This window comes from Anolis carolinensis, chromosome 2 (assembly GCF_035594765.1).
Source record: "Anolis carolinensis isolate JA03-04 chromosome 2, rAnoCar3.1.pri, whole genome shotgun sequence".
NCBI lineage: Eukaryota > Metazoa > Chordata > Lepidosauria > Squamata > Dactyloidae > Anolis > Anolis carolinensis.
The window spans coordinates 308,787,607-308,812,822 of NC_085842.1; the positions used below are offsets into that span (position 1 = coordinate 308,787,607).

The following is a 25,216-nucleotide window of genomic DNA, read 5'->3' on the forward strand; positions in this document are numbered from 1 at the left end:
GCACCTGAGACTCAGAAGTAGCCCACATCTCAAAGTTCTTTCTCTCCTGTGCTAGAGATAGCATATTAAGTAAGGTGTTTTTTTCTGTTTTGTGTGTTTAGAATTAATTAATTTAGACCTGAGTTGATACTTTGACCTATTTTCTCTGACTTCAGAAATAGGTCTAGTGCACATATTAGTAATGTGAATTACTCATGGCTGGTAGGGTTCCCTTTTGTCCCACATTCCTTATTATGCATGCTGCAGACAAGTAAATGTAAGCCTATACAAAGGAATGCACAACTATGACTTACTTTTTATCACTCTCCCTCCCTTTTTTGTTAAAGAGAAAATTTGCAAAAGCCCGATGCTGAAGAGACTTAATGCTTGAAATACAAGGAATGAACATGTTGAATTGAATCATTACTGCACATATGAATCAAGAAAGTCTAGGTAGCTAGAGGATGTAGAATCCAAACTTTGGCTTGGAAAACAGAAACTTTATGTTTAAAATGATATCATTTTGTGAGCATGACCATCACATTTATATTTTAATAGTTATCTTTTTAGTGCGAATCCTAATTTATTTATTTATTTATTTATTTATTTATTTAATACATTTATATCCCGCCCTTCTCCCCCCGAAGGGGACTCAGAACAGCTTACAAATTGAATTTACATACAATATTATATTATTCGCAAAACATAATACTGGCAATAAATTACCATATTGTACTATATCTATATATTGTAATATTATTAATAATATTACATGTAATATATAATATATAATTAATATTATTATATTGTATTATTAGTATTATATTGTATTACAAAATAATATTATTAACATTATATGCATATACAATATATTATAATATTATATATTATTGTAAATTATATTGTATATATGTATATATACATGTGTGTATACATACATGCACGCACACACACACACATACACATATATACATATAATCAGCAAAGCATAATAATAAATAAATAATAATAATAATAATAATAATAATAATAATAATAATAATAATAATAATAAAATAATTTAAAAAATAGTATTGACTTCCTTCCAGTCCTTTGTGGTTTGGTTCTTTTCTAATTCTCATTGCCCTGTATCAAACAGGAAAATGACAGGATGTGACAGTTAATCACCTTATTTTGGAAAATTTAATTCCACTTTCAAGTAGCTTCAAAGAAACAGAGTCAGCATTATAAAGTAATATCTGCAGAGAAAACATGGGCCAAATATGGACAATTGTTTCACATTCTTTTTGTTTTTCATCCTCCTTGCTGAGTTTCTATGAAGATGTTAATAAGACGCAAAGGTCCATATCTATTCTATAATGCTTGACCATTTTCAAAACCTGCCCGGTAGCTATATGAATCACACCTGTCATAGACTTCTGTAAAATAAGCAAGTCTTTAATAAATGCACAGCTCATTCTGTCACCTGTGAGTGAAAAAACTGGGAAACTGTAGCTACTGACAATGAAATCACTCTTCAGCAAGACTCAACCCATCCAGCAAGACTCAACCCATATCAGGTATTTGCCAATAGCAACAGAAATGTGTGTCTGAAGTCCTGCTTAATATCTGTAACTGCTAGATTTCCAGTCTCCTGACAAGCAGGGGAAGTATAGGCAAAGTCTTCATTCTAATGTCCTGAAATTGCTGTTAAGAATCACATATACAAACAAATCAAAAGTGATGAAAGGTGCTCCTAAGGCAGATTTATACCAGGATTAAGGTTGTGCAGAAACTCAAAATTACAATAAAAGCAATCACACTTGCTCATACTACCTGAATAACTTAGTCACTTTACAAACACTTATCACAGGCAGACCAAGTCTTCGCAGTGGTAAATGAACAATGAAAAACATGTCTTCTCTCCCCTCTCTGCTTTAAACAGCTGAGTGATGTTCAGAAATTCAACAAGTTCAATTTCACCCCAAAATATGCTGAATCTTCATAGTGGCAGAGGCTTTGCATGAGGAATGCTCTCTTGCTATGCATTAATTCTCCAGCATGAGTAGATACAAAAAGAGAGAGAAATACAGCTCCTGTCTTTAAAAGCGTGCTCCAACTACAGAGGCAGAACATTAAGAAATTGAAAAATTCTTTGCTGGGAGCCAGAAAAAAATTAACTCTTGTTAAACACAGGCAATTGGAAGCAAAAATAGAAAATAAAGCAAAATCAAAGATTGTAGGAAATGTCGAAGGCTTTCATGGCCGGAATCATTGGGTTGCTGTGAGTTTTTTGGGCTGTATGGCCATGTTCCAGAAGCATTCTCTCTTGATGTTTTGCCCACATCTATGGCATCTATGATACCAGGTGTCTGTTCAACATAAGCACATTCTTCAAGCAATTTAAGGGTTACTGTATCCCCCAATGGCCAATAATAGCAATCAGAATTAGAAGCAGAAGATGGTAAGCTCCATTCCCTTGGCAAAAATAAGATAAGGAACAGATTGTCGCAAAGACCATGAATTATCAATTCATAAGTTAGAGAAAAGGTAAAAGGGCAAAAATCCTAGAAAATGTAGATTGGTGAGCCACCAGTGCTTTCTGGAAAAGAAGGCTAAAGACCTTGTAAAACTACAACACCCAAGATTCCACAGAATTTGTACCATGGCAGTTAAAGTGCTGTCGAACTGCATTAATTCTACAGTGTAGATGCATTTCTCCTTCTACGATTGTTATGAGGTTGAGAAATAAGACAGCCGTGTGCAACACCTTTATCAGGGAAATTACTCTAACTCACAAAAGCTTAAAAAAAGATTGCTTTTATAAAAGAGATTTTGAATCAAAAATCAAAAATATTTCTGGTCCTAAGCATTTCTGATAAGGGCTACTCAGGCTGTGGTTAAAACCTCTTCTTGAGACACATTTCAAAGAAAAGGGAAGCTTCTTGTCATAGAAACTGCAATCAGGGGTCACTTTATAAGACACCTTTCCTGTTTCTCCACTCTACTCCTACATTTTTATGCATTCTTGGGCAATGAAAACTCTTATATTAAAGGGGAAAATCAGCCCAAGGTGCTGGATTTAGTATTACCAAGAGCTATTTCTGTGAGTGGAAATTTACAACAAGAAAGAATTGATCTTGTTATCTGAGAAGCAAGATGTACGACAACAAACTAACCATGATGCATTGTTTATCTTGCCATGTTTCTTTGAATTATCTGTATTTTCAGTCTTGTCTTCAAAAGGCTAGAGGCATTATCATTATATTTCCCATTCAAAAATATGACAATCTCCATTGCCTTAATAATAATAATAATAATAATAATAATAATAATAATAATAATAATAATAATTAATAAAAAACTTTATATACCGCCCTATCTCCCGGATGGGACTCAGGGCAGTTTACAGTCATAAAAGCAAACACAAACATTACATAACAACATAATACACATTATTAAACAAAGTAAAACAATACAATTATAACAATAAATCACAATAGCTCTCTCTTTGTGGCTTCAGTCCTGTTAAGTTACCACCACCACCACCACCACCACCTCCTCTTCCTCCTCCTCCTCCTCCTCCTCCTCCTCCTCCTTCTCCTTCTTCTTCTTCTCCTCCTCCTCCTCCTCCTCCTCCTCCTCCTCCTCCTCCTCTATATTCCACTTTCCTCCCCTAAATGAGACCCAAAGTGGCTCACAACATTATAATCAACTATTTTAAATTTGAATATATAATATTAAGGATAATCTACCTATTTAAACAATTCTCCAGACTAGGACTAAAGCCATATTCTCCTTTAATGAAATATCAGGGTTTTTTTTTTAAAAAAACCAACAACTGGTCTTTTATTTCTTTTCTTTTTTATGGTTTCTGTGAATTAAAGTTTTCAATGATACTCTCAGGAACTATTTGAAGAAAGACAGTTATGTTTTCTCACAAATTGGTATATAAATGTGGTTAACATGCAAGTTATGTTTGCCCACAAAATATTTGTTTCTTTAAAACTTTATTTTGACTCCTGCTGAAACTTTTGTTTTTACTTCAACTTCTCTGGAGCAAGGTTCTTCCCATCCCTCTGCCAAAGAGTGCTGATGCCTGAACAAACTGCTAGGATTCAACAGCATTGAGTCACAGCAGTTAAAGTGATGCCAGACTGCATTCATTCTTCAGTGTAGATGTACTCACAGTCCCCTCCTGAGTTCTTTGCTTCTGCCTCTCACTTGATTTATTTGCACTTATTCCAAATATGGTCAACCTGCCACATTTACTGGAGTTAGTAGCACAGGAGCCACATTAAAGTGAAAAACCACGAATAAAGACATTGTTATTTCATGCCGTTGACCCACCTGTTCATTTTGTGACACAGTAATTCAGTTTTACTACTAAACCAGAGGCTAGATCAACCCCTTATAAGAGATACATTTCAGACACATACATAAACTGTAATAATGAAATATATGGGAACACAATATATCTCATGAAACTTATCAATTCATAGTTTAAAAAAGGTGTGATTTCTTGCTTATTTCAAAAAGACTCAGAGATTTCTCATTATGTCCACCTGAGACACATACACATTGCAGATCATACATAGATGTGTCGCGACACACAGTTTGGAAAGCTCTGCTGTATACTCTTTTTAGTGCTGCTGTTACATAACTGGTCGTGAGAGGAGACTTGGATCTCTTAAATTCTTATTTATTCCCTCCACCATCTTTCCCTATACTTTTTAATACTTAATCGTTTGTACATATGACTCAGGTAACAGACCAAGTGGAATTCCCGGCTCTTTGGAGGAAGGAGGATCTGCTACTTTATGACTCATTGACTACTTACCTCTGGCACACCTTAAAATGCTTGAACCTTTTTAATCTGTGCACATCTTTGCCACCCTTTCCCCTGGGGTGTTCCCCGAGGATGTCATAAAGAGAAGCCTTGGTATCATCAACAAAAATTACATACTAAGCCTCAATTTCAGCTATTCAGGGCACACTGTTAAAAAAATTGTAAATACATCTATCTAAGATTTTTACAATTATCACTTTCTGTTCCTTCAAGCAACCACAAAGGAAGAGATTAAACAACACATGACTTCTGCATTCGGATCGAGAGAAAAAAAACCCACAGAAAAACATTCAGCTGCAGTGGTTCTCAACCTAGGGTCCTCAGATGTTTTTGGCCTTCAACTCCCAGAAATCCTAACAGCTGGTAAACCAGCTGGGATTTCTGGGAGGTGTAGGCCAAAAACATCTGGGGACCCCAGATTGAGAACCACTGAGCAAGTGGGTAGCTGAATATTATAGCTAGATTTTTAAACTGATGATAAAGAAATCCAGTGCAACATAATTTTAAAAATGATATTGTATCTCATCTTCTCTAGTTTAGAAATAGAGAAGCCCTTGGAAAATCTGTAGCCCTTACTTGGAACATGACAAAGCAGAAATGTCTTTTAGAACATTTCAAGTTAATCTTGGTTCTTAATTTGGACCTGAAGCAGTTTTGCAGAATTCCAGATTTCAGAAAACCAGAAAAATCTAATTCTGCGGGATGTTAACAATCTTTCTACCATTAGAAATGGTGATCAATACTCTCAGTCCAGCAACTAGTGAATATATATCACCAGCTTTGTCATATGGCCACCGGCATTACTCCGCTTCATAGAGGGGCGTGGGGAACTCAACGCCTCACTACCTACATTGCCCGGCTCCAGCCAAGAGCAATCACAAGAGGGGAAGTGTGAGTGCACGGCTTCCCTGATGCATTCTAATGGCACAACGGGAGTCTTCCTGTGTTGCACTGGTGGTGGCATGCACCGGCACTGTGCTCCTTCACCCATGGAGCCACACGGGTATCATGTGATAGGAGCTGACTGGATCAGTGGGTGAGCAGGTCTAAACCAGTGCATGCTGCTGAATTTAGCCCTATGTGAAGCGGTCATAGTCAATCATGTCTTACTTTGACTATTTTGGGGAACCACAATTCAGGAAAGATATTGACAAACTGGAACATATCCTGAAGCAAGCCAGGATTTTGCTTCGGGGGGGGGGGGGTCTACCCTAGCAAACCTTTTGCATGGTTATCTCAATACCCCCATGCATATGGGATATATTGAGCATGGTGATCAGATCATGATATGAATAAACATAACTGTTTAAATAATAAATGTAAGGCCTTATCACGGACCACCCTGAAGCCCCTCAACCCCCCCCCCCCCCGGCTACATGCCTGTTCAGATGGAAGTGACAAAGGTCTACAAGCTATGCTCTATGAGGAGCTGCCTAGAGAGATAGGTAACTTGGAGAAGAGTAGGCTAAGGGCCATGTTTAAATATTGAAGCTGAAACCAGCTTGTTTTCTTCTGCTTCAGAGATTAGGGCAAAAAGTGGTGGATTCAAATAGATACCACTTGATTAGGAAGAACCTTCTGATGACAAGAGCTGTTTGACAATGGAATATGCCGCCTGGGAAGGTGATGGACTCTCTTCTCTGGAGGTTTTTAAACAGAGGCTGGATAGTCATCCATCAGGATTGCTTTGGGTTTTCCTGTATGGCAGAATGGGGTAGAACTGGATGGCCCTTGGAGTCTCTTCCAACTCTAGTTCTACCCCTGGACCACTGTTCATATTGACTGGAGTGATTTTGGAAACAGAGGAGAGAAGCTATGGGATGCAGTGCAACAAACTTCATTGTTGGGACCCTTCACCTTTTTATCTGGGTGAAAATCCCATGGATGTTATTTTACTCTAGGAACTGCCCAGGAAATAGATAGGAATCATGCAGCCCTCCAGATTTTGGATTGAAACTTCCACCACACCTGTCCAGCATAGTTAATAGGGAGGAATGATGGGAATTACAATCCAAAATCATACAGAGAACCACATGACCCCGACTCCAGACCTAGGGAAATAGTGCTACTTTACTCGACCTAAAGGAACACTGATGTCTTTGTGACATCACTAATCTCACTTCAATTCCCATCCATATCCTCCAACCTTTTCTTTGCTTGTCAACACACCTCACAATGAGAAGCAAACATATCATAGGGGTTCATTGGCAAGAATTCTTCAGAGGAGGGTTGCCTCTGCCTTCTTTGAGGTGGAAAGAGTGTGGCTCACCCAAGGTCACCAGTGTTGTCCAGTTCTCAGAAACTGTTTTCCTGCCCATGTGAGGATCACAAAACACATGATCATAAAGTTAAATCCAGCAGCTACAGCCCATCTTTGGGACCATTTTCCAACTCACATATATGTGGTAAGGTAAAGGTAAAGGTTTCCCTTGACGTTAAGTCCAGTCTGACTCTGGGGGTTGGTGCTCATCTCCATTTCTAAGCCAAAGAGCCGGTGTTATCCGTAGACACCTCCAAGGTCATGTGGCCGGCATGACTGCATGGAGCGCCGTTACTTTCCTGCCGGAGCGGTACCTATTGATCTATTCACATTAGCATGTTTTCGAACTGCTAGGATGGCAGAAGCTGGAGCTAACAGTGGGCACTCACTCCACTCCTGGGATTTGAACCTGGGACCTTTTGGTCTACAAGTTCAGCAGCTCTGTGCTTTAACACACTTCGCCACCGGGGTTCCTTTTTATATATGTGGTAGGCTGCCAAATATCATAACTGCAGTAAAGCTGCAAGTAGATAGTGTGTCTTGGTGTGTCTGCCTCGACAGTTTCTATATCCTGTAAAGGAGGGTGCATACCTTTACTTAGGCTTTAAATAGCTGCTAACTACACCCTGGGGCAGATTTTACAAGAGGAGGCAACTATAATGTCATTTCTTTCTCAGCAAGAATGACTTATCGTGAGAATGACTTATCGTTGTTCAAATTTTCTCAACGTCAGAGCTAAGGCAGGAGTGCAAACACTGCCGTGTGCAAAAAATTTTGTACAGCCACATCAGAGGCTTGGTTTTTTAAAAAATGCAGGAAGCAGGATTCAGCCAAAAGCAACCTCTTCAAAGCAGCAACTAAGCCATGTGGAGCAACCAGATATATGTTGAACACATATGACCACCATTTACATTCACAGTGTCGGAAGGACTATTCTTTTACAGAGAAAGAAACATGCATAAGAAGAAAATGAAACCCTTGTCCTGATTTTCCTTGAGGCTCACAATTTGCATCTACACTGTAGAATTAACACAGTTTGACAGCACTTTAACTCTCATGGCTCAATCCTATGGAATCCTGGGAATTGTAATTTGATGAAGCACCAGCAATCTTTGGCAGAGAAGGCTAAAGATAATTATAGAACTACAACTCTATTGATTCCATAGCATTGAGCCATGTCAGTTAAACTGCATTAATTCCACAAGTGTCAATGCATCCTCAGTCACTTTTAGATAGTTTCCCCTTGGTCTGCCTTTGATACTGGAATTGAACCAAATGGAAGGAAAACTGTTTACAGTGATAAGAGCTCAGCAGTGTAAGGTGCAAATTGCACATAACCTAACTACTCTAAAGGCATCATATCATGTGCGATCTGGGGAGTTAATCAGGGTCAACCCAGGTTAGCACTTGGATAGGAGATCACCAAGAATTTCCACATGCTGTAAGCTTTATGTCAGATGAAGGAACTGGCAAAACCACCTCTGAGTATTCCTTGTGAAATTTGTGGGGTTGCCATAAATTGCCTTGAAAGTGTTTACAAACACACACACACAACCCCAAACAACTAAGACTACATCTATTGGTTAAAAATATGTTAGTGGAAGCTCAAGTCTTTCCATACTATTAATTATGTTTCCTAATTATTAATAATATGTCATGGAGTTTTGGGCTGAACTCAAATGAACAGCTACAAAATATTTTGTGGCCAAAATGACAACATTTTGAATTATGAACAAAATATTTGACAGCCAAATATCTTCAGGTAGTGCAGGTTCAATATGACACTTGACTTGGAAGTGTAGTATAACTTTATGTTCAGAGTGTTGTCGAAGGCTTTCATGGCCAGGATCACAGACAACAACCCTTTATGTTCAGAGCTTTTTCCATTCTTGAATCTCAGTATATACTCGTATAATGCTATTTCTGTGTTCTGTTTTGATTCTTTCATCTGTCTTCTTGCAACTGAAAACCTTCTGCATGCCATTCAGCAGGAAATACTTGAATGGATTCATACCCTCTTAAACAACATAGCCACAGGCTACATTTTTTAAACAATTGGTGTCTTGAAACTTTTGTGGTATGCCTTTGTGAAACAAAACCCATGTGTTTACTATAGCCACTTCCTTATACTATCCATTACATGGGAGAAAATTATGATGAGGGATAATAAATCTACCCTCTTTTTGATAGCGGGGAGAAACAGGATTTAATTCTTCCTCATTAGGTCTAGGACCTATTTGAATGGGATACTGACAACAAATACATATAAGGTATGTTAGGCTATGTTTGAGAGGAAACCACTTCTGAGTATTCTTTGCCTAAGAAGTCCCTAAAAAATTCATGATGTTGAAATATGTCTACAGGTGACTCAAAGACATACAGAAACAGACACAGTAGATCCATGTTTAATTTCAAGCCAATTTAGTTTCTCTTTAGTGTTCTAATAAAAACTTCATCTCATTGAATCATGCAAAGCCCTGCCCTGAAATCCAGTTCTTTGGTGCTCAAAACCAGCTTTTATATTATGACAACCAAGATCAGGGATAAGAAGGATTTAAGACTTCAGTCTGTTCAGCTTTCGCTGACAAATAGTACTGATGATCAAGTAAACTATAAATCCCAGGATCCCATAGCATTGGGCCATGGCTGTTCAAGTGGTGTCAAACTGCATTAATTCTACAATGCTGATACTTCCTCAATCAAATGAGCTCTGCTGTTTTGAAATCTCAGTTGAAAACTCTTTTTTATATTTCAAAGTTTTATGGAGTTTAGTTTATGTTTGATAGTCTTGTGTATTTTGCTCACATGTTACGTATTTTTTTTACTTGCATTTTATTTGAAAGATTTATTTATTTTGCAATTGTATTGTATAGCTTTGGGATTGGTTATTCCTCCTTCCCACTATGTGTGTTATGTACACAGATGTATTTTGGCTTGTATACCTCTGGCAGAACCCTTTGTTTTTGCTAATTTTATTGCACAACATGAGGCAGTCCCTGAGTTACAAACATCTGCCTTACAAATGACTCATAATTACAAACAGGGTAAAGCAACAATAAATGAGAGAAATTTACCCCTAGGAGGGGAGATTCACTCCTGGAAGAATTATCATGGGGAAAAAGTGCTTCTTGCAGGGGGTTGGACTGGATGGCCCGTGAGGTCTCTTCCAACTCTTTTTTTTTTCGTGTCAGGAGCAACTTGAGTCACTTCTGGAGAGAATTGGCTGTCTGCAAGGACCTTGCCCAGGGGACGGCCAGATGTTTTGATGTTTTTACAATCCTTGTGGGAGGCTTCTCTCATGTCCCTGCATGGAGCTGGAGCTGATAGAGGGGGCTCATCCGCACTCTCCCCGGGTGGGATTCGAACCTGGCAGCTTTCAGGTCAGCAACCCAACCTTCAAGTCACTACACCATCGGGGGGCTCCTTCCAACTCTATGATTCTATGAAGCCTTACCACCAATCCTTGTTTCTAAAACATGCCAAATTTTAAGACCAAACCTATACAACTTATCCTGTTCCTAACTTGAGGGTTGTCTGTACATGTGATGGTGCTATATAAATAAGGTAAAAGGTAAAGGTTTCCCCTGACGTTAAGTCCAGTCATGACTGACTCTGGGGGTTGGTGCTCATCTCCATTTCTATGCCGAAGAGCCGGTGTTGTCCATAGACACCTTCAAGGTCATGTGGCCGGCATGTCAATAATGTTGTCTATCTGCAATGCATTGTTTTCTATGGGATGCCCATTGTAATATTGGAAGGCACATTCCTATCCAAATTCTGACACTACTTTCTAGACATGAATTCTTCTTTTAAGCCCAACTAGAAGTGGAGCAATGGGCCATTTAAAAAAGCTAAAAATGTGATGGAAATGGAGCTGGCATCTTCCATGTGCCAGAGATCAGATAATAGAAATGACAAGTAACAACTCTGGAGATAAGGGAGGAGTAGGGTGAATTGAAGTCTTGGGGGTGGGGGAGAGATAGGAAGGAATTTCCTGTGCTGGAAATCTGACTTGCTCCTTCCAGCTCCACCTACTCCATCACTGCAATTTTTTCTGCTCTAATTCCATGGGAGTGATACCTTTTCCCTAAGCAAAAAAAAAAAAATAGACACCTGGATCGTGCTTCCAGTTTTCAACATCAACTGATCTTTAGAAACAAACAAGTAAAAACCTCACCATGTTTACAAGTAATCACCCATTGTAGTATGATTACTACTATTTTATTGTTCTTCCTTGTCGTAAACTGCCTGAGTCTCCTTGGGGAGAGGGGGTAGGATACAAATAAAGCATTATTATCATTGTTGCTGTTGTTGTTGAACTGTAAATATTATGTTGCATCATATATTTATTTGTAAAATACGCACACACGCTCAATAAACCTGACTTGAGCACTTCTGGTTTTTGGTTTCCACAATCAAGGACATCACTAAAAGCCATGCTCAAATACTCCATAATGATATTATACCTGGAACTAAGATTTTGTACTGCAAAATCAATTTTTTTCAGTTGAATCAAATGGTATTGAGAACAGTTCCAATTTTTTAATCGATTCCTTCCATCATTTATTTTCACATGACTTGTTAGTAATGTTCATCCGAAACATTCCTGTTTTCCCTTTTGCAGAAAAAGTGAGCAACCCCTAGGTGACTTGTGTTCCGCTTTAATCGCTGCCAAGGGGCACAAACGTGAAGGAGGGGCTGAATTTTCTGTAAAGGAGAGTTGGGATTAGAGGTGTCCAGTGAAACTCAATGTGGGTCAATAAACTACAAGGGAATTTGTTTCTATGTTGGGGATATGCAGTCAATTGTTCCCACTTGGCTCTTCCTATTGAAGCAAACAGCTAGATCAAGATGAGCAAAGGGCAGCCCTGATGAGATGATGTTGCCCTCGAGGCTGTTTCTCCAGTCCTCAGCTGCTTTAGATTTCTTAGACTGCCCTTATCTGGCTATGCCTCTTCCAGAAGCTTCTAGCATCAGCAGTTCAGTTTTTAAGTAGGTTGGAAACCCTGAGACAATCAGGTGAAGTTTCTTAAAACAAAAGAGACCACAAGGAATAGTCATGTGATTCTTCAGGAACTTATTCTATGTAGAAATACAAGGGTAGTGTTGTGCACAAAAACCATGGCTTTTTGCGCAAAACCTACACTGTTTCCAAATAGCCACACATGATGTTGGAGGTGGGGGGGGGTTGCACAAAAATCCAGCAATAATGTATTTAAAATAGCCCTTATGTGGCTAATTTCTAGGGCATAACTCAACCGTCTGACCCAATGCTTCCTTCTCCATACATGACTTAGGAAGTAATAGTTGAGTCTGTAGAAAATTCCAGAACTGTGATGTAAAGAACCCATCTGTATTTCTGCACAGAACAACTTTCTGGAAAACTTACAATGTGTGAATAGCAAGCAAAAACTGTAAAATCCTCATGACTGAGTTGTTATTTTTTTACTGGAAACCCATGTTTTTGACTGAGAAATGAATAGTGACCCAAAAAATGCAGTCTTTCAGTAATGCACACAATAATCTGGACTTTCTATTATTCCTTTTTTTTCTCTTGAGGGTCTCTCCTATTGAATGAGTTACAGCAGAGAATTAGTTGGACATGAAATTTAATTAGCATAAATGCTGGTCATTAGAATTGTTTCTCTTCATCCTTTTGGCCCTAGCTCCCTGAGTGTCTTTGCCCATGCATCCATTATGTTATAGAATGATGACCAACTGCAAGATGCATGTGTACAATCCATAAGATCTCAGATCCTTATTAATGTTGGCTAGTGATGATCACAACTAGTTAGGATACTTCGTTTGGGTTAAATATATTGTTTCTGGTCTGTCCATTTACTTACTGTACTAGGAAGAGTCAAGAGGGAGTAAACCACCTGTATGCAACAGGACACAACTTAACCCTGGTAAACCTGGACGGACCAGAAACTTGTCTTATTCTTCCATATGAAAGGTGGTCATCCTAGCAAAGTATAAGTAGGATTACAACTTCAGCGGCCACTGGCAGTTTGTCTTTCTTAGCAAGGTTTCAGTGTATAGCTCTTTTTTTAAAATAAAAAAAAGTTACCCAGCACTTCCTGTACACATCAGCAGTGATCGGTATCTTAAAAACTAAACGAACAGCGACATAACAAAACGTCTGTAATTAGAGAAGTTGTATTTTGCAGTGAGCATATTTTACAAGGCTCTAATAGCAAAGTGGAGAGTAGAACTGAGGTCAGTGGGAATAATTTAATAAGCTGAAGAAGCATATACCTGTTCATGACAACAATATAACTATAAGTTTTATGATCTGGCATTAAAATGTCCATGTGCAATTTAGAGGAGGTTAGAAACTGAACACACCCTGAATTCCTGAGATGGCCAGCTGTTCAACAGGCAAACATCAAGACATGAGCAAGGTGTTTCAAGTACGCTTTGAAGTTTGACTTATGAATATATCCAAATGCAACTTATTAGCTAACTTATAAATACAGAAGTCTTTAAAAAGGAAGCCACAATAGCAACCATTGAAAAAAATTAAAAATCCAAACCTACTTGCTCTTTCCCAGGACTACTGTTGTCACATATGTTCAGGTTTGATCTCTTTTCAGCAAAGTTACTCAGCAATTGCAAATACACTTCTGAAAACAAGAGCATGCAATACATTTCAGAAAACAAAGAACCAGCTCTCCAGTTTGGTAAAACTTACGGGTGCGTGAAGTTTTCCTTTAATGGGTGTCGGGTTACAGAGTACTTTTGCACTGCTTTCCTCAAAGACTTCAGTCAGTTAACTCCTCATGGGGGAAATAATGCCCCAAAGCAACACAGCAATCCTTGAAAACATTGAAGTGTGCAGAAGGGGTTGGAGGAAGGGGTCTGTCCTTCAGCTGTATAGTCCAGGAAGATTAGATGTATCCCTTGCTCCTGGAGAACAGACTCGCAGCAGAAAATTCAGCCTGCCTTTCACTTGGCACCACCCCTCAGTTCTGAGCTCACAGAAGCCTCTGCCTCGAACGGCTGGAGGAAGGAAAAAGGCGTTCCTCTCCATCTCCACACGGATGTAAGGGATGGACCCCAGTCAGGTTGCACTTGTGACTCAACCGCATGCCGTGCCAACAGCCAAACACACACTGCCCATTGTTAAAACATGGCACACTCCTCCCTGTTTTCTACGTGACTAATATGAAACTTTCTAGATTATTATTAAAAATAATAATCTACAGTGAGACTAGATCCAAGTGGTGTTTTTTATCATTAATTTGAATCTTCTTCTTCTTGTTTGACTCCAAGTCATTTTCAACCCATGTCAACCTTAAGGTGACCCTATCTCAGCGTTTTCATGAGAAGGCTGAGAGGAGACATGATAGCCATGTACAAATATGTGAGGGGGAGTCATAGGGAGGAGGGAGCAAGCTTGTTTTCTGCTGCCCTGGAGACTAGGACGCAGAACAATGGCTTCAAACTACAGGAAAGGAGATTCCACCTGGACATCAGGAAGAACTTCCTCACTGTGAGAAGGGCTGTTCGACAGTGGAACTCTCTCCCCCGGACAGTGGTGGAGGCTCCTTCTTTGGAGGCTTTTAAGCAGAGGCTGGATGGCCATCTGTCGGGGGTGCTTTGAATGTGATTTCCTGCTTCTTGGAAGGGGGTTGGACTGGATGGCCCATGAGGTCTCTTCTAACTCTACTATTCTATGATTCTATGACATGATTTGTTCAGAAAGGTTTTTGCCATTGATCAGACTGAAAGAGTGTGATTTGCCCAAACTCATCCAATGGTTTCTATGGCTGTGCAGCGATTCAAACCTTGGTCTCCATATACAGATTGGACATCTCTAGGAAAGGGTGCAGCTAGCATGCTGGTGTTAGCCATGCAAATATGACCCTGGTTATTGCTAAAATTCAGGGCTGAATCCCAGAGTACATTCAAGTGACAAATTTGAGGTTTCAAGGACAGCATACACACAGTACAAGGTGAATCTCTATTTTCTGATTTTCCTTCCAAACGACCCAGTACACCTCTGTCTTATTTATATTATACTTCCACATGTTCATCCTCATTTAGCCTATTACTAATTAGATGCCAGCATAGAAAGAAGCACTTATAGACTACAGGGTTGTTGTATGTTTTCTGGGCTGTATGGCCACGTTCTAGAAGTATTCTCTCCTGACGTTTCGCCCACATCTATGGCAGGCATCCTCACAACCTCTGAGTTGTGGGCGAAATGTCAGGAGAGAATACTTCTAGAACATGGCCATACAGCCCGGAAAACATACAACAACCCTGTGATCCCGGCCATGAAAGCCTTTGACAACACACTTATAGACTACATTTTTATTGGGAAAAAGCACCCAAATAAATATATAATAGATCAAAAAATTGCTTCTTCCATCAGAAAGCAACATCTATATGTGAAGCTTGCATATGTATGGCTCCTTCAGGTGTATTCCACTGGAATGGACTTTATGATACAATATCAATGATGCCAAGTGTATAGTATCAAACCATCAAATTAGAATATATTTGTTGCTGTCTGTTTTCAAGTCATTTCAGACTTATGATGACCGTACAGTGAACCCATCATGGGGTAGAGATGCAGAATATTTTTCTCTGAATATGACTCAAAAGAACTTTCTCTCTCATGCAAACAACTCTATCTAGGTTGTCTTAACCTTCCTGGGCATGTGGCTGCACGTGGCTGCATGTGGATATTTTTGTTTAAATACTGCTGTGAGAGCAATTGCAAAATGAATGCTGTAGTCACAAATATATTTGCAATGTTCCCTTCTCAATTCTCTTTCTAAGTGCCTTCACATTATAACATTTCTATATAGCTGAACTGAAAAAGCTTTTTAAAAAGCAACCATCAGTCTTATGTCCTTAACTGTTTAGCAGATAAAAGACACACTAGATCACATTGATATTCTGTTCAACTATCGCTCGTGGTCAAGTATGATTGCCTTCCAGGGGTAGAGTCTTGACGGTGGGTCCGTAAGTAACTGTGGAGACCAATTCTGGATCCACATAATCTTTTGCAGCGAGGACATACATTTCCAGATAGAAGTTGATCCTGACAAGGATTTGCTTAATGGGCCTTCCTCTCAGCGCATTACTCTCTCTACTTGTGCCTTTTCAGAATCCACAGCACTGTTGGTAACAGCTGACTTCCAGTAAGAAGCTCAAGGGTCAGGTCAGGGTTTCCCAGTTATCTGTGTTTATGCCACATTTTAAAGGTTAGCTTTAAGCCCATCTCTAAATGTCTTTTGCCATCCACTGACATTCCGCTTTTAATTCTTCAGTGGAGAGTAGAGTAATTTGCTTTGGGAGATGGTGATTGGGCATTTGGACAACAGATATATGTTGCCTTTAATACCAGCAGCAATATAACATCACACATTCTGCTTTCACAGATTTAACCAGCTTTATTTTTTTAAAAAAAATTCCAAAAGCCAACCTTTGATCTTTATATTTTATATAAGTGACATCATTTCACTATGCCATTGTATATAATGGGACTTGAGCATCTATGGCTTTTGGTACCCATGCGGGGAGGCTCAAACCAAATTCCAACAGATATCACTATATAGCTACCCAGACTACTGGTCCTAATCTTCATGAATTTATCCAATCCTCCTTTTGAAACTGGTACTGTATTTTCGTTTTAATAGTATGATGGCATTCTGTGTGAATATGTGTGTGGTTATGAAACTACATGTCTACTCTTAGAATTATAGAATAATAGAGTTGGAAGAGAACATATAGGTCATCTAGTCCAACTTTCTGCCATGCAGGAAAAGCACAAAGTAACCCTGACAGATGGCCACCCAGCCTCAGTTTAAAAGTTTCCAAGGAAGGAGCTTTTACCACACTCAGAAGCAGAGAATTCCACTGCTGAATATTACTGTCAGGAAATTCTTCCCAATGTTCAGGTGGAATCTCCTTTCCTGTAATTTGAACCCGTTGCTCCGAGTCCTAGTTCCAGGGCAGCAGAAAACAAGCCTGCTCTCTCTCTCTCTTCCTTTCACATATTTATACATGGTGATCATGTCTTAATTTAAAACAAGGTTCCTGAGAAGACTGCCTTGTTTTCCTAGGCAGAAAGTTGATCTGGAGGTTTGGGGGAATATCTCACTTACATAGGAGCATGCAACAGATTTACTCCCAGCCCCAGAGGCAGCATGCTTTCTGCTTCTTAAAATAAAAATTGCCCATTTCTGTTCTACCAGTACCTGCAAGCTGGACTGGACATGTTTGGATTCTGTACCAAATGACAAGAGAATGCCCTCCATCACACCATGAGATGCCCCTAAGACACAATAGAAGGCGGCAGATCATCTAACTGTCTGCACCATTCTGGTATGAACTCAGGTTTTAACAGTTCGATGCTTTCATCTCTTATTATCATTGCCACATTTGGGTGTGACAATATGTCTAAAATGATATAGACCCATCTTACTCTGAGTCAGATTATTGGTCCCTTGTCTTCTCTAAGATATAACACTCCACCAAAGTCTGAGAAAGAGCTTCTTTCTAACCTTGCTATCTGATAAGGACATACTACATGCAAAGTATGTGCATTAGTACCAAGTTATGGACCTTTTCCCAACACCCTGTTAATACTACCATATCTTGGCATCTGATTTTAGACTGTAAGCAGGGTCAGTCCAGTAAGTAGTTGGTCCAGAGACCACAAGGGAATACCAGAAATATCAAGGTAGAACGAGAACGGTCCTGCCTGAAGCATTGTCATTCTGACTTGACAACGTGCAGCTAGATGGTCTGACTGCATATAGCTTTATACGTCGCTGGTGCAGAATGATCAGGCAACCAAGATAAATATTTGCAAATCTAAGTAAATAAAGTAGGAAGAGATCAAACAGAACAAGTATTGTTACAATAACCAAATTAACCTGTTGGTGAAACTGATAAGCAAAATAATTAACAGGCCCATCTTGCAGACTGCCAGTTACATATCACTAGATCTGTAAATAGTCACAATGAAATGTTGTTTGAAATGTATTCCATGCTTTCTGTGTGTGTATATTAATAGACATCAAGGGTTATATTTCATTCACACTATGTAATATTTACCAAACTATTCTTATATACAAAAAGGAGATGACAGTGAAAGTAGTGTTCAAATGCCTATTTAATTTCTCTGTGATTAACAGAAAACTGGTTTGGTTTATTTAATTTTATATTGCTGTGGGTAATACAGTATATGAGTGCCAGCATAGTGTAGTAGTCTTACTGTTGGATTATGATTCTGGAAACAAAGGTTAAAATTCTCACTCAACCATTGAAAGGTCACTGGGTGTCCTTCAGCAAGGTTCATACTCTCAGCTTCAAAAGAAGGCCATAGTAAACCTATTCTGAACAAATCCTGCCAAGAAGCCCCCATGATAGGTTTATCTAATCACAAAGGCATTCTTCTGCCTTTTCTGTTCCAGGTAAACCAAATTAACAAGTATAACTGCTATACAATGAACTGACCTCCCTAGGCTAAAAGTCTCATGAACCTGCTTGGTGACAAACTGGCATTCCTCCTCCTGAATTCTCTCCACGTTATCTCCTGCTAAGCAGGTTACCACCAGGACAGAGGCTATCAGTCATTGCTTATTTACTTATACAGTCATAGCCTTTCATTCCATCATGGAAATCTGATCTTAAATTCTAGAATGCTTCTGCCAATACGGAGATAGATGGATCAAGAATCTGATTCAAAATTTCATCTCTCTATGGTGTCGGAGTTTTAGCAGTTGCCTGAGCGTAGTGATCCTATGCTTGCACAGTATTGGAACTGGAAATATACTGCTGTTCTGTAGTGAAATGACTACTATATTCATGGTATGCAAAAGCCATGGAGATATAAGGGGAGTACACACCAAGTCCATGTAAAAGCATCAAGAAAATGTAGACCCCAAATGCCACCTGATTCAGGGATTATGCTATATTACCATGCAACTACACAAACACAAGATGGTCTGTGTACAAAGAAAATATGATGTCCAAATAGCATAAATAGTATTATTAAAGTTCTCCGTACAAAGCTCAATTCAGTAGTACCAGACAAAATGAAAATTAGCAACAGCTCTAACACAAAAGTTATCTAAGTCTGACTCGCTCACAGTTGAAATCACCACAAGCAGAGACACTCCTTGTAAGCAATTAGATATAAGTTCATTGTTGCTGATTATACCAACTCCTGAAGAAGGGGATTTTTTCCCCAAAACAGAGTACAAAAATACCCGGGAACCCCCGTAGACTTTACTTGGGACTTTATTTGGACTTTACTTGCGAAGACTTTCTTGAGAGCGGTGCTCTATCATTATTTTCTTCATTCTGTATACAGCAACATGACCAACCGTCTGTTTATTTAGTTTGGAAGATATTTTCATTGACTATGAATCCCTGAAGCCTATATACATTTGAACCAATATCAGACTTAGATAATAATAATAATAATAATAATAATAATAATAATAATAATAATAATAATAATAATAATAATAATAATAATAAACTTTTTTATACCCCGCCACCATCTCCTGTAGGGACTCAGGGCGGCTTACATGAGGCGAAGCCCAGCCAACATAATTAAGCAGAGAAACAACATAAATACAATTCACAGTATAAAAGATAAAAACAATAATACAATATAAAACAGGAGTATTATATACACAGGATAGTGATTAAACAGAGATATGTATCTCTTCTCTACCCATTAAAATATGCAGATGTCAAATGTAAATACATTGCTCAAAATGTCTCCATTAAATATGAAGTATGTTGGGTTCCAGGCCTTTATTTGATGTCATGTTCAAGCAATAAATGAAAGGACAAACGGAAAAGCATTTTCTGCATTTGCACTTCCCAAGACTCATCACAAAAAGAAACAAAACTTACTTTCAGAAATTATGCATTTCCAAAGAGGGTTGAATATTTTGAGGAAGGAAAGCAAATGGTGCAGCAGGTTAAACTGCTGAGCTGCTGAACTTGCTGACCAAAAGGGAGCAGGTGAGCTCCCACTATTAGCCCCAGCTTCTGCCAACCTAGCAGTTCGTAAACATGCAAATGTGAGTAGATCAATAGGTATAGCTTCAGTGGGAAGATAACGGTGCTCCATGCAATAATGCTGGCCACATGACCTTGGAGGTGTCTACGGACAACGCCGGCTCTTCGGCTTAGAAATGGAGATGAAAACCAACCCCCAAAGTCGGCCATGACTGGACTTAACGTCAGGGAAAACCTTTACCTTTACTAAAGCAAATGTAAAGCAATCTGCATATTTTAAAATGTGAACAACTGTAAAATGTGTGCAACTGTAAAATGTATATAAATGCTTAAACTGTAAAATTAATGGAGTTGCTGTAAGTCAACGGATGACTTGAAGGCATATATGAGATCAAGACAGTGATGTTTCCACATTCCTTGATAAAAACTAGAATGCTCAGGAGAGCAAATGACACCTGGATAGTAAAAGAATGCACCATGAAACCATCAAACTCTTGACTTGTTTCAAAGGCTTACTTGAATAAATTGTCCCATTGATAAAGGAGGCTGCAAATTAAAACATAGAATACTCCCAGAGAGTAATTGTAGTTAGGTCTTCAACCCAAGCAATGACTGTTACACTCGCCCAAGAGTAAGGTGGCTTCTTTGAAACAGCTAATTGGGTTGGCCTTGAAACAGAGCTCTGAAGCAAGTTAAACAAGATTTTTTTTTTAAAGGAAGGCTCTAGTTTTGAGCATAACAGATTGAACTACACGCTGGCCATACAAATTGTTCCATCATAACCTGAGACAGAGGATGACTTCTTATAAAGAGATTATCATCATTGTTGGGGGGGGGGGGGTGTGTGAAGAAGTATCCTCTGCCAATTTATCTGATAGAAACTTAATGAATATACCTACTGTATTAAGTAAACTTCTTCAAATTATAGTACTACCCCTGTATCAGGGAGACCATATCCTAAATACAGTAGAGTCTCACTTATCCAAGATTTGCTTATCCAAGGTTCTGGATTATCCAAGCCATTTTTTGTAGTCAATGTTTTCAATATATCATGATTTTTTGGTGCTAAATTCGTAAATATAGTAATTACAACATAACATTACTGCATATTGAACTACTTTTTCTGTCAAATTTGTTGGCTAACATGATGTTTTGGTACTTAATTTGTAAAATCATAACCTAATTTGATGTTTAATAGGCTTTTTCTTAATCCCTCCTTATTATCCAAGATATTCACTTATCCAAGGTTCTGCCGGCCCGTTTAGCTTGGATAAGTGAGACTCTACTGTATGTCCTTTCTAGGCATTTTTGAGGTCCTCCAGCATGATTCTATGATGTATTCAGGTCAGAAGGTCTTCACATCTATAGGGTTTGGTATTATCCATGGTATTATTTACCATGGATAATAGCAAACATTTATGGGAATGGGTCCCTTTTGGTTGAGCCATAATATCTTTGTCCTTGCAATAATACCTGTATACCTTTGTTAACATTTTCCCCTACCCTTACTTTCCAGAACTTCATCTTTCTGCTGTCACACAAATTGTAATCATCTTCGAATATGGATCTGTCTTGCTTTTGTGGCACCCTATCATGTATACTATTGGTCTTGTGGGATTCAAGAAAGGGAGGCAGTTCAAAGGACTGGAGGGGAAAAGGATGAAAGTCCTGCCATGTCAGTAGATGCCTGCTAGCATGACACTAAATTGAAGCTGGCCTATGTAGTGATGATCCAGATGTTACCCATTCTTTGACTTCACTGTCACTATAAGAATTCTGTAAAAGATAGAAATGATGGACTATGTTGGGGAATATAAATATTTCAACTTGGATCGTTCTTTATGCATGCATCTAGATTAAGCAATAAGAAAACACAGCAAACTAGTTTCTGCTGCAGATTTCAAAAACAGCTACCATTCTGTGGGCTTCTTCCTTGCAAGTAATGAGCAGGGTTGAGTGGATCTACTACATTCCATTCTGTTACCATTTTATGGGATCCTTCCTTCCAGTTTGTTACTTCACTTGCTTTCAAATTTAACTTGGAAAACGAATAGGAAGGGAAGGAGGAGGTAGCAGATACTTACTACACTATTTAGTTTGTTTCCTTTCTCTCACACAGGTGCTCTACTACATATTTGCACAGAGAAAAAATAGTCTTGATGTGATTTAACAGTTTAATATACCTCTGTCATGTTTGGCCACCCACCCCACTGTCTTTTTCTTAAATTAAGATAGCTCCAACAAAGAAAGACAGTTCTAAAGAAATATATATCTATACATTATTATTCATCATGCATTGAACCTCTGGACCCAGAGGAAACACGCCATGCAATAGCAGTTATCATGGGGCACTAGTAAGGAGCAATACGGCCTCTATAGCAGTGGTTCTCAATGTGACAGTGCAAGTGGAGCCATCTATATGTCGAACTGTAAATTGCAAGAATTGAATTGTTGTAGCATGCCTGATTTTGCCTTTACTCTGTAAATGTAGTTGGATTGGTTATTTATATCTGTGAATCAATGTTGTTTGCACCAGTTATTGCTTCCACAGCTCAATTGTTTGGCTCCACTCTTCCTGGAGTAGGACAGTGTTTCCCTTTTCATTCCACCATCAAGCTCTCTATCAGATGGACGTGAGAGAGAGACTTGGCTCTAAAAGCCCTTGATTAAGTTACCTCTCAGCACCAATTCTGAGGTTCTTACCCTTGAGACTTACACTTCATGTTCAGGGCCAACCTGGACGACTCTGAGGAGTCTCAAGCGCCTTCAAATCAGTCCCTTGGCATCAGAGGAAGACTGTGTCTTCAAACATAGGCCATTTGGACTGAGGCTGAGGTTTGCTCCGGCATTCACAGCCATTGAGAAAGAGGGACCTGGAAAAGCTTCTCAGCTACAAAACTCCTTGGACTTAAGATAACCAAAGAATGTAATGTATATTTTCCTTTACCCCTTTGAAACTTCCAGCTTATTGGGATAACCTTTTGTGAACAATAAAACCAGTTTTGAGTTATCTACAGTGTTTTGGTCCTTGGGAGTTCCAGTTTCCCTAAAGGAGGGCAAGAAGCAATCCCCTGGGGAAAGATGTCACGTCCATGCCTTTTTCGCTAAGAGTTATAGCCCCAGGTGCGACAGCACACTCAACCTGGGGTCCCCAGATGTTTTTGGTCTACAACTTCCAGAAATCCCAGCCAGTTTACCAGCTGTTAGGATTTCTGGGAGATGAAGGCCAAAAACTTCTGGGGACCTCAGGTTGAGAACCACTGCTGTATCATATAGTAATGGGATTCAAGTCTGATTGGCTACTATGGGAAACAGGATTTTCAGCTAGACTCATATTGATTTTTAGGAACCCAGCTTCAAGACAAGACAATGAGTATTCATCTCAGTGACTGCTTCCATTTAATGGGATTGTGGTAGTGAATGGCATGGCTGGTTTCTTCCTTTGCTTTCAATCAAGATTACGGCTCATGGAGATTTGAGGAGGACAAATTCATTGAATTAAAAAATTAATTTGCATAACACAATCGCAACAGATTATGAGCTCTTGTTGGGAGAGATAACTTGAAATAGATCTGTGACTAATTCTCTGACAGAGCTGAGAGATAGTACATGTTAGCAAAGTCAACCTAATCAGCTTTTGTGTACTAGTACTACATGGCAACATGTTGCAAAGTACAGCAGGCAAGCTTGACCCTACCTGCCAACACGTCAGCACAGATATGATTCAGTATCCTGCTGAGATATAAAAACTGTGGATTGCAAATAATGAGCAAGTCCTTCATTTCTCAATGAAAAGCCTAGGCAAAAGCTGTTCACGCAGTTTAGAAATTGATTGTCATCCCATTGGGCCTTGAACCAAAGGGCATTTCGATTTGAAGGTTGGCACAAACAAATGCTAAGCTATAATTTAGCATTATAATCATGAGCCTGCTTCCCTTTTCTCTCCTCTTAAAGCAACAGAGGCCAGAAGCATCTGTTTCTGTTTTCAATTTTGTAATTTTGTATAACTTTCATCTGCATTTAGATTTATCTGTTGCATGTTGACATAAGAATAAAAAAACATGGTTTTAAAGCAATTTGTTTGTAACAAAGTCAAAACTATAGTCAGCACTCCAGATTTGTGGGCTTAACATTTGCAGATTTGTTTCTTTGTGGATTTGAATAACATGGCTTTTCTCAAAATCTCTAGAAACTTCCATCAGAATCTTTGGAGGGTTTTTTTTCTTTTTGCTAAAGTTTGAACCATTGGTGTGTTTGTTCCTTAAATCAAGATTTCTAACTGTTGTATGCACTCTACATTAAAATATAACAATTAAAATGTAACTTCACAAGCACGCTCTTTGTGCATGACCCTACCTCTCTCAGTCCTCCCATTACTTCTTAACCAAGAAGTCACTCCCTCCAGTCTAGGAACTGGAAGCTACTGTAATTTAAACATTTTGCTTCAGGCTTCGACCTGTTAGGAGAAAACTTATGCCTTACATAAAAGGAAGAATTTTCTTCCTGGTTAGCTGTGGGTTAGTTCAACAATGTCTACTGGAAGGAGATACTAAGGCAGCATGCACCAGAAGAATAAAGTCATGTCACAAGAGGATTTTAAAAACAGACACTGCAAACTCAACCAATGTTTGAGCTGGAGCACACTGGAAGAGCCACTCTTATTGCACCATTTCATTCCACAAATGCTTTGAGAACTTACAAGCACTATTAGCTTTTCACAACTACCGAGCCTTGTCTCCTCTCAATCTATATATTTCCTCAGTTCATCCATGCCTCCCTTTTTCTTGGAAGAATTTCACAAATCTGTCAGGTCAAAATCTTGCAATTTACTACTTCTTCAAGCTCACAAACACTGTCCCTCTAAACATGTTAAATATTAATAAAAGGAAAGATGCATCTTTAAGCCTTTCCCTGTTTTGTGTATTCTGCAAGGAGGAGGCCTAGTTTTCATTGCCAAACCAGTTCGGATTGCAGTTTGCTTCAATAAGCAATCAAGGGAAATTCCTATCAAGCTCTGGAATTAGCAGCAAAACTACATTTCCGTGAATTATGTTTTTTTTATAAAAGCAGCAAATAGGAAATAACAGTTATGACTTTTCATTCAGCAACTCTTGATCAATTTGCTGGCCAAGGAGAAGTAATGTCCCCAA

At 38.9% G+C, this 25,216-nt stretch overlaps 1 protein-coding gene across 3 annotated transcripts in view; it reads right to left on the reverse strand.

Moving 5' to 3' along the window:
* rab27b (RAB27B, member RAS oncogene family) overlaps positions 1 to 25,216 on the reverse strand; it is a 175,856-nt gene that overhangs the window by 19,496 nt on the left and 131,144 nt on the right. The window contains exon 1 of one of the 3 annotated variants that reach the window (XM_003223663.4): positions 1,795 to 1,875. The exons of the other annotated variants lie outside the window; for them this stretch is intronic. Within the exon in view, the coding sequence (XP_003223711.2) occupies positions 1,795 to 1,874 (80 nt within the window). The 5' untranslated portion in view covers position 1,875. Of the gene's footprint in view, positions 1 to 1,794; positions 1,876 to 25,216 lie in introns of those variants that run through there. 3 annotated transcript variants of the gene reach the window in all.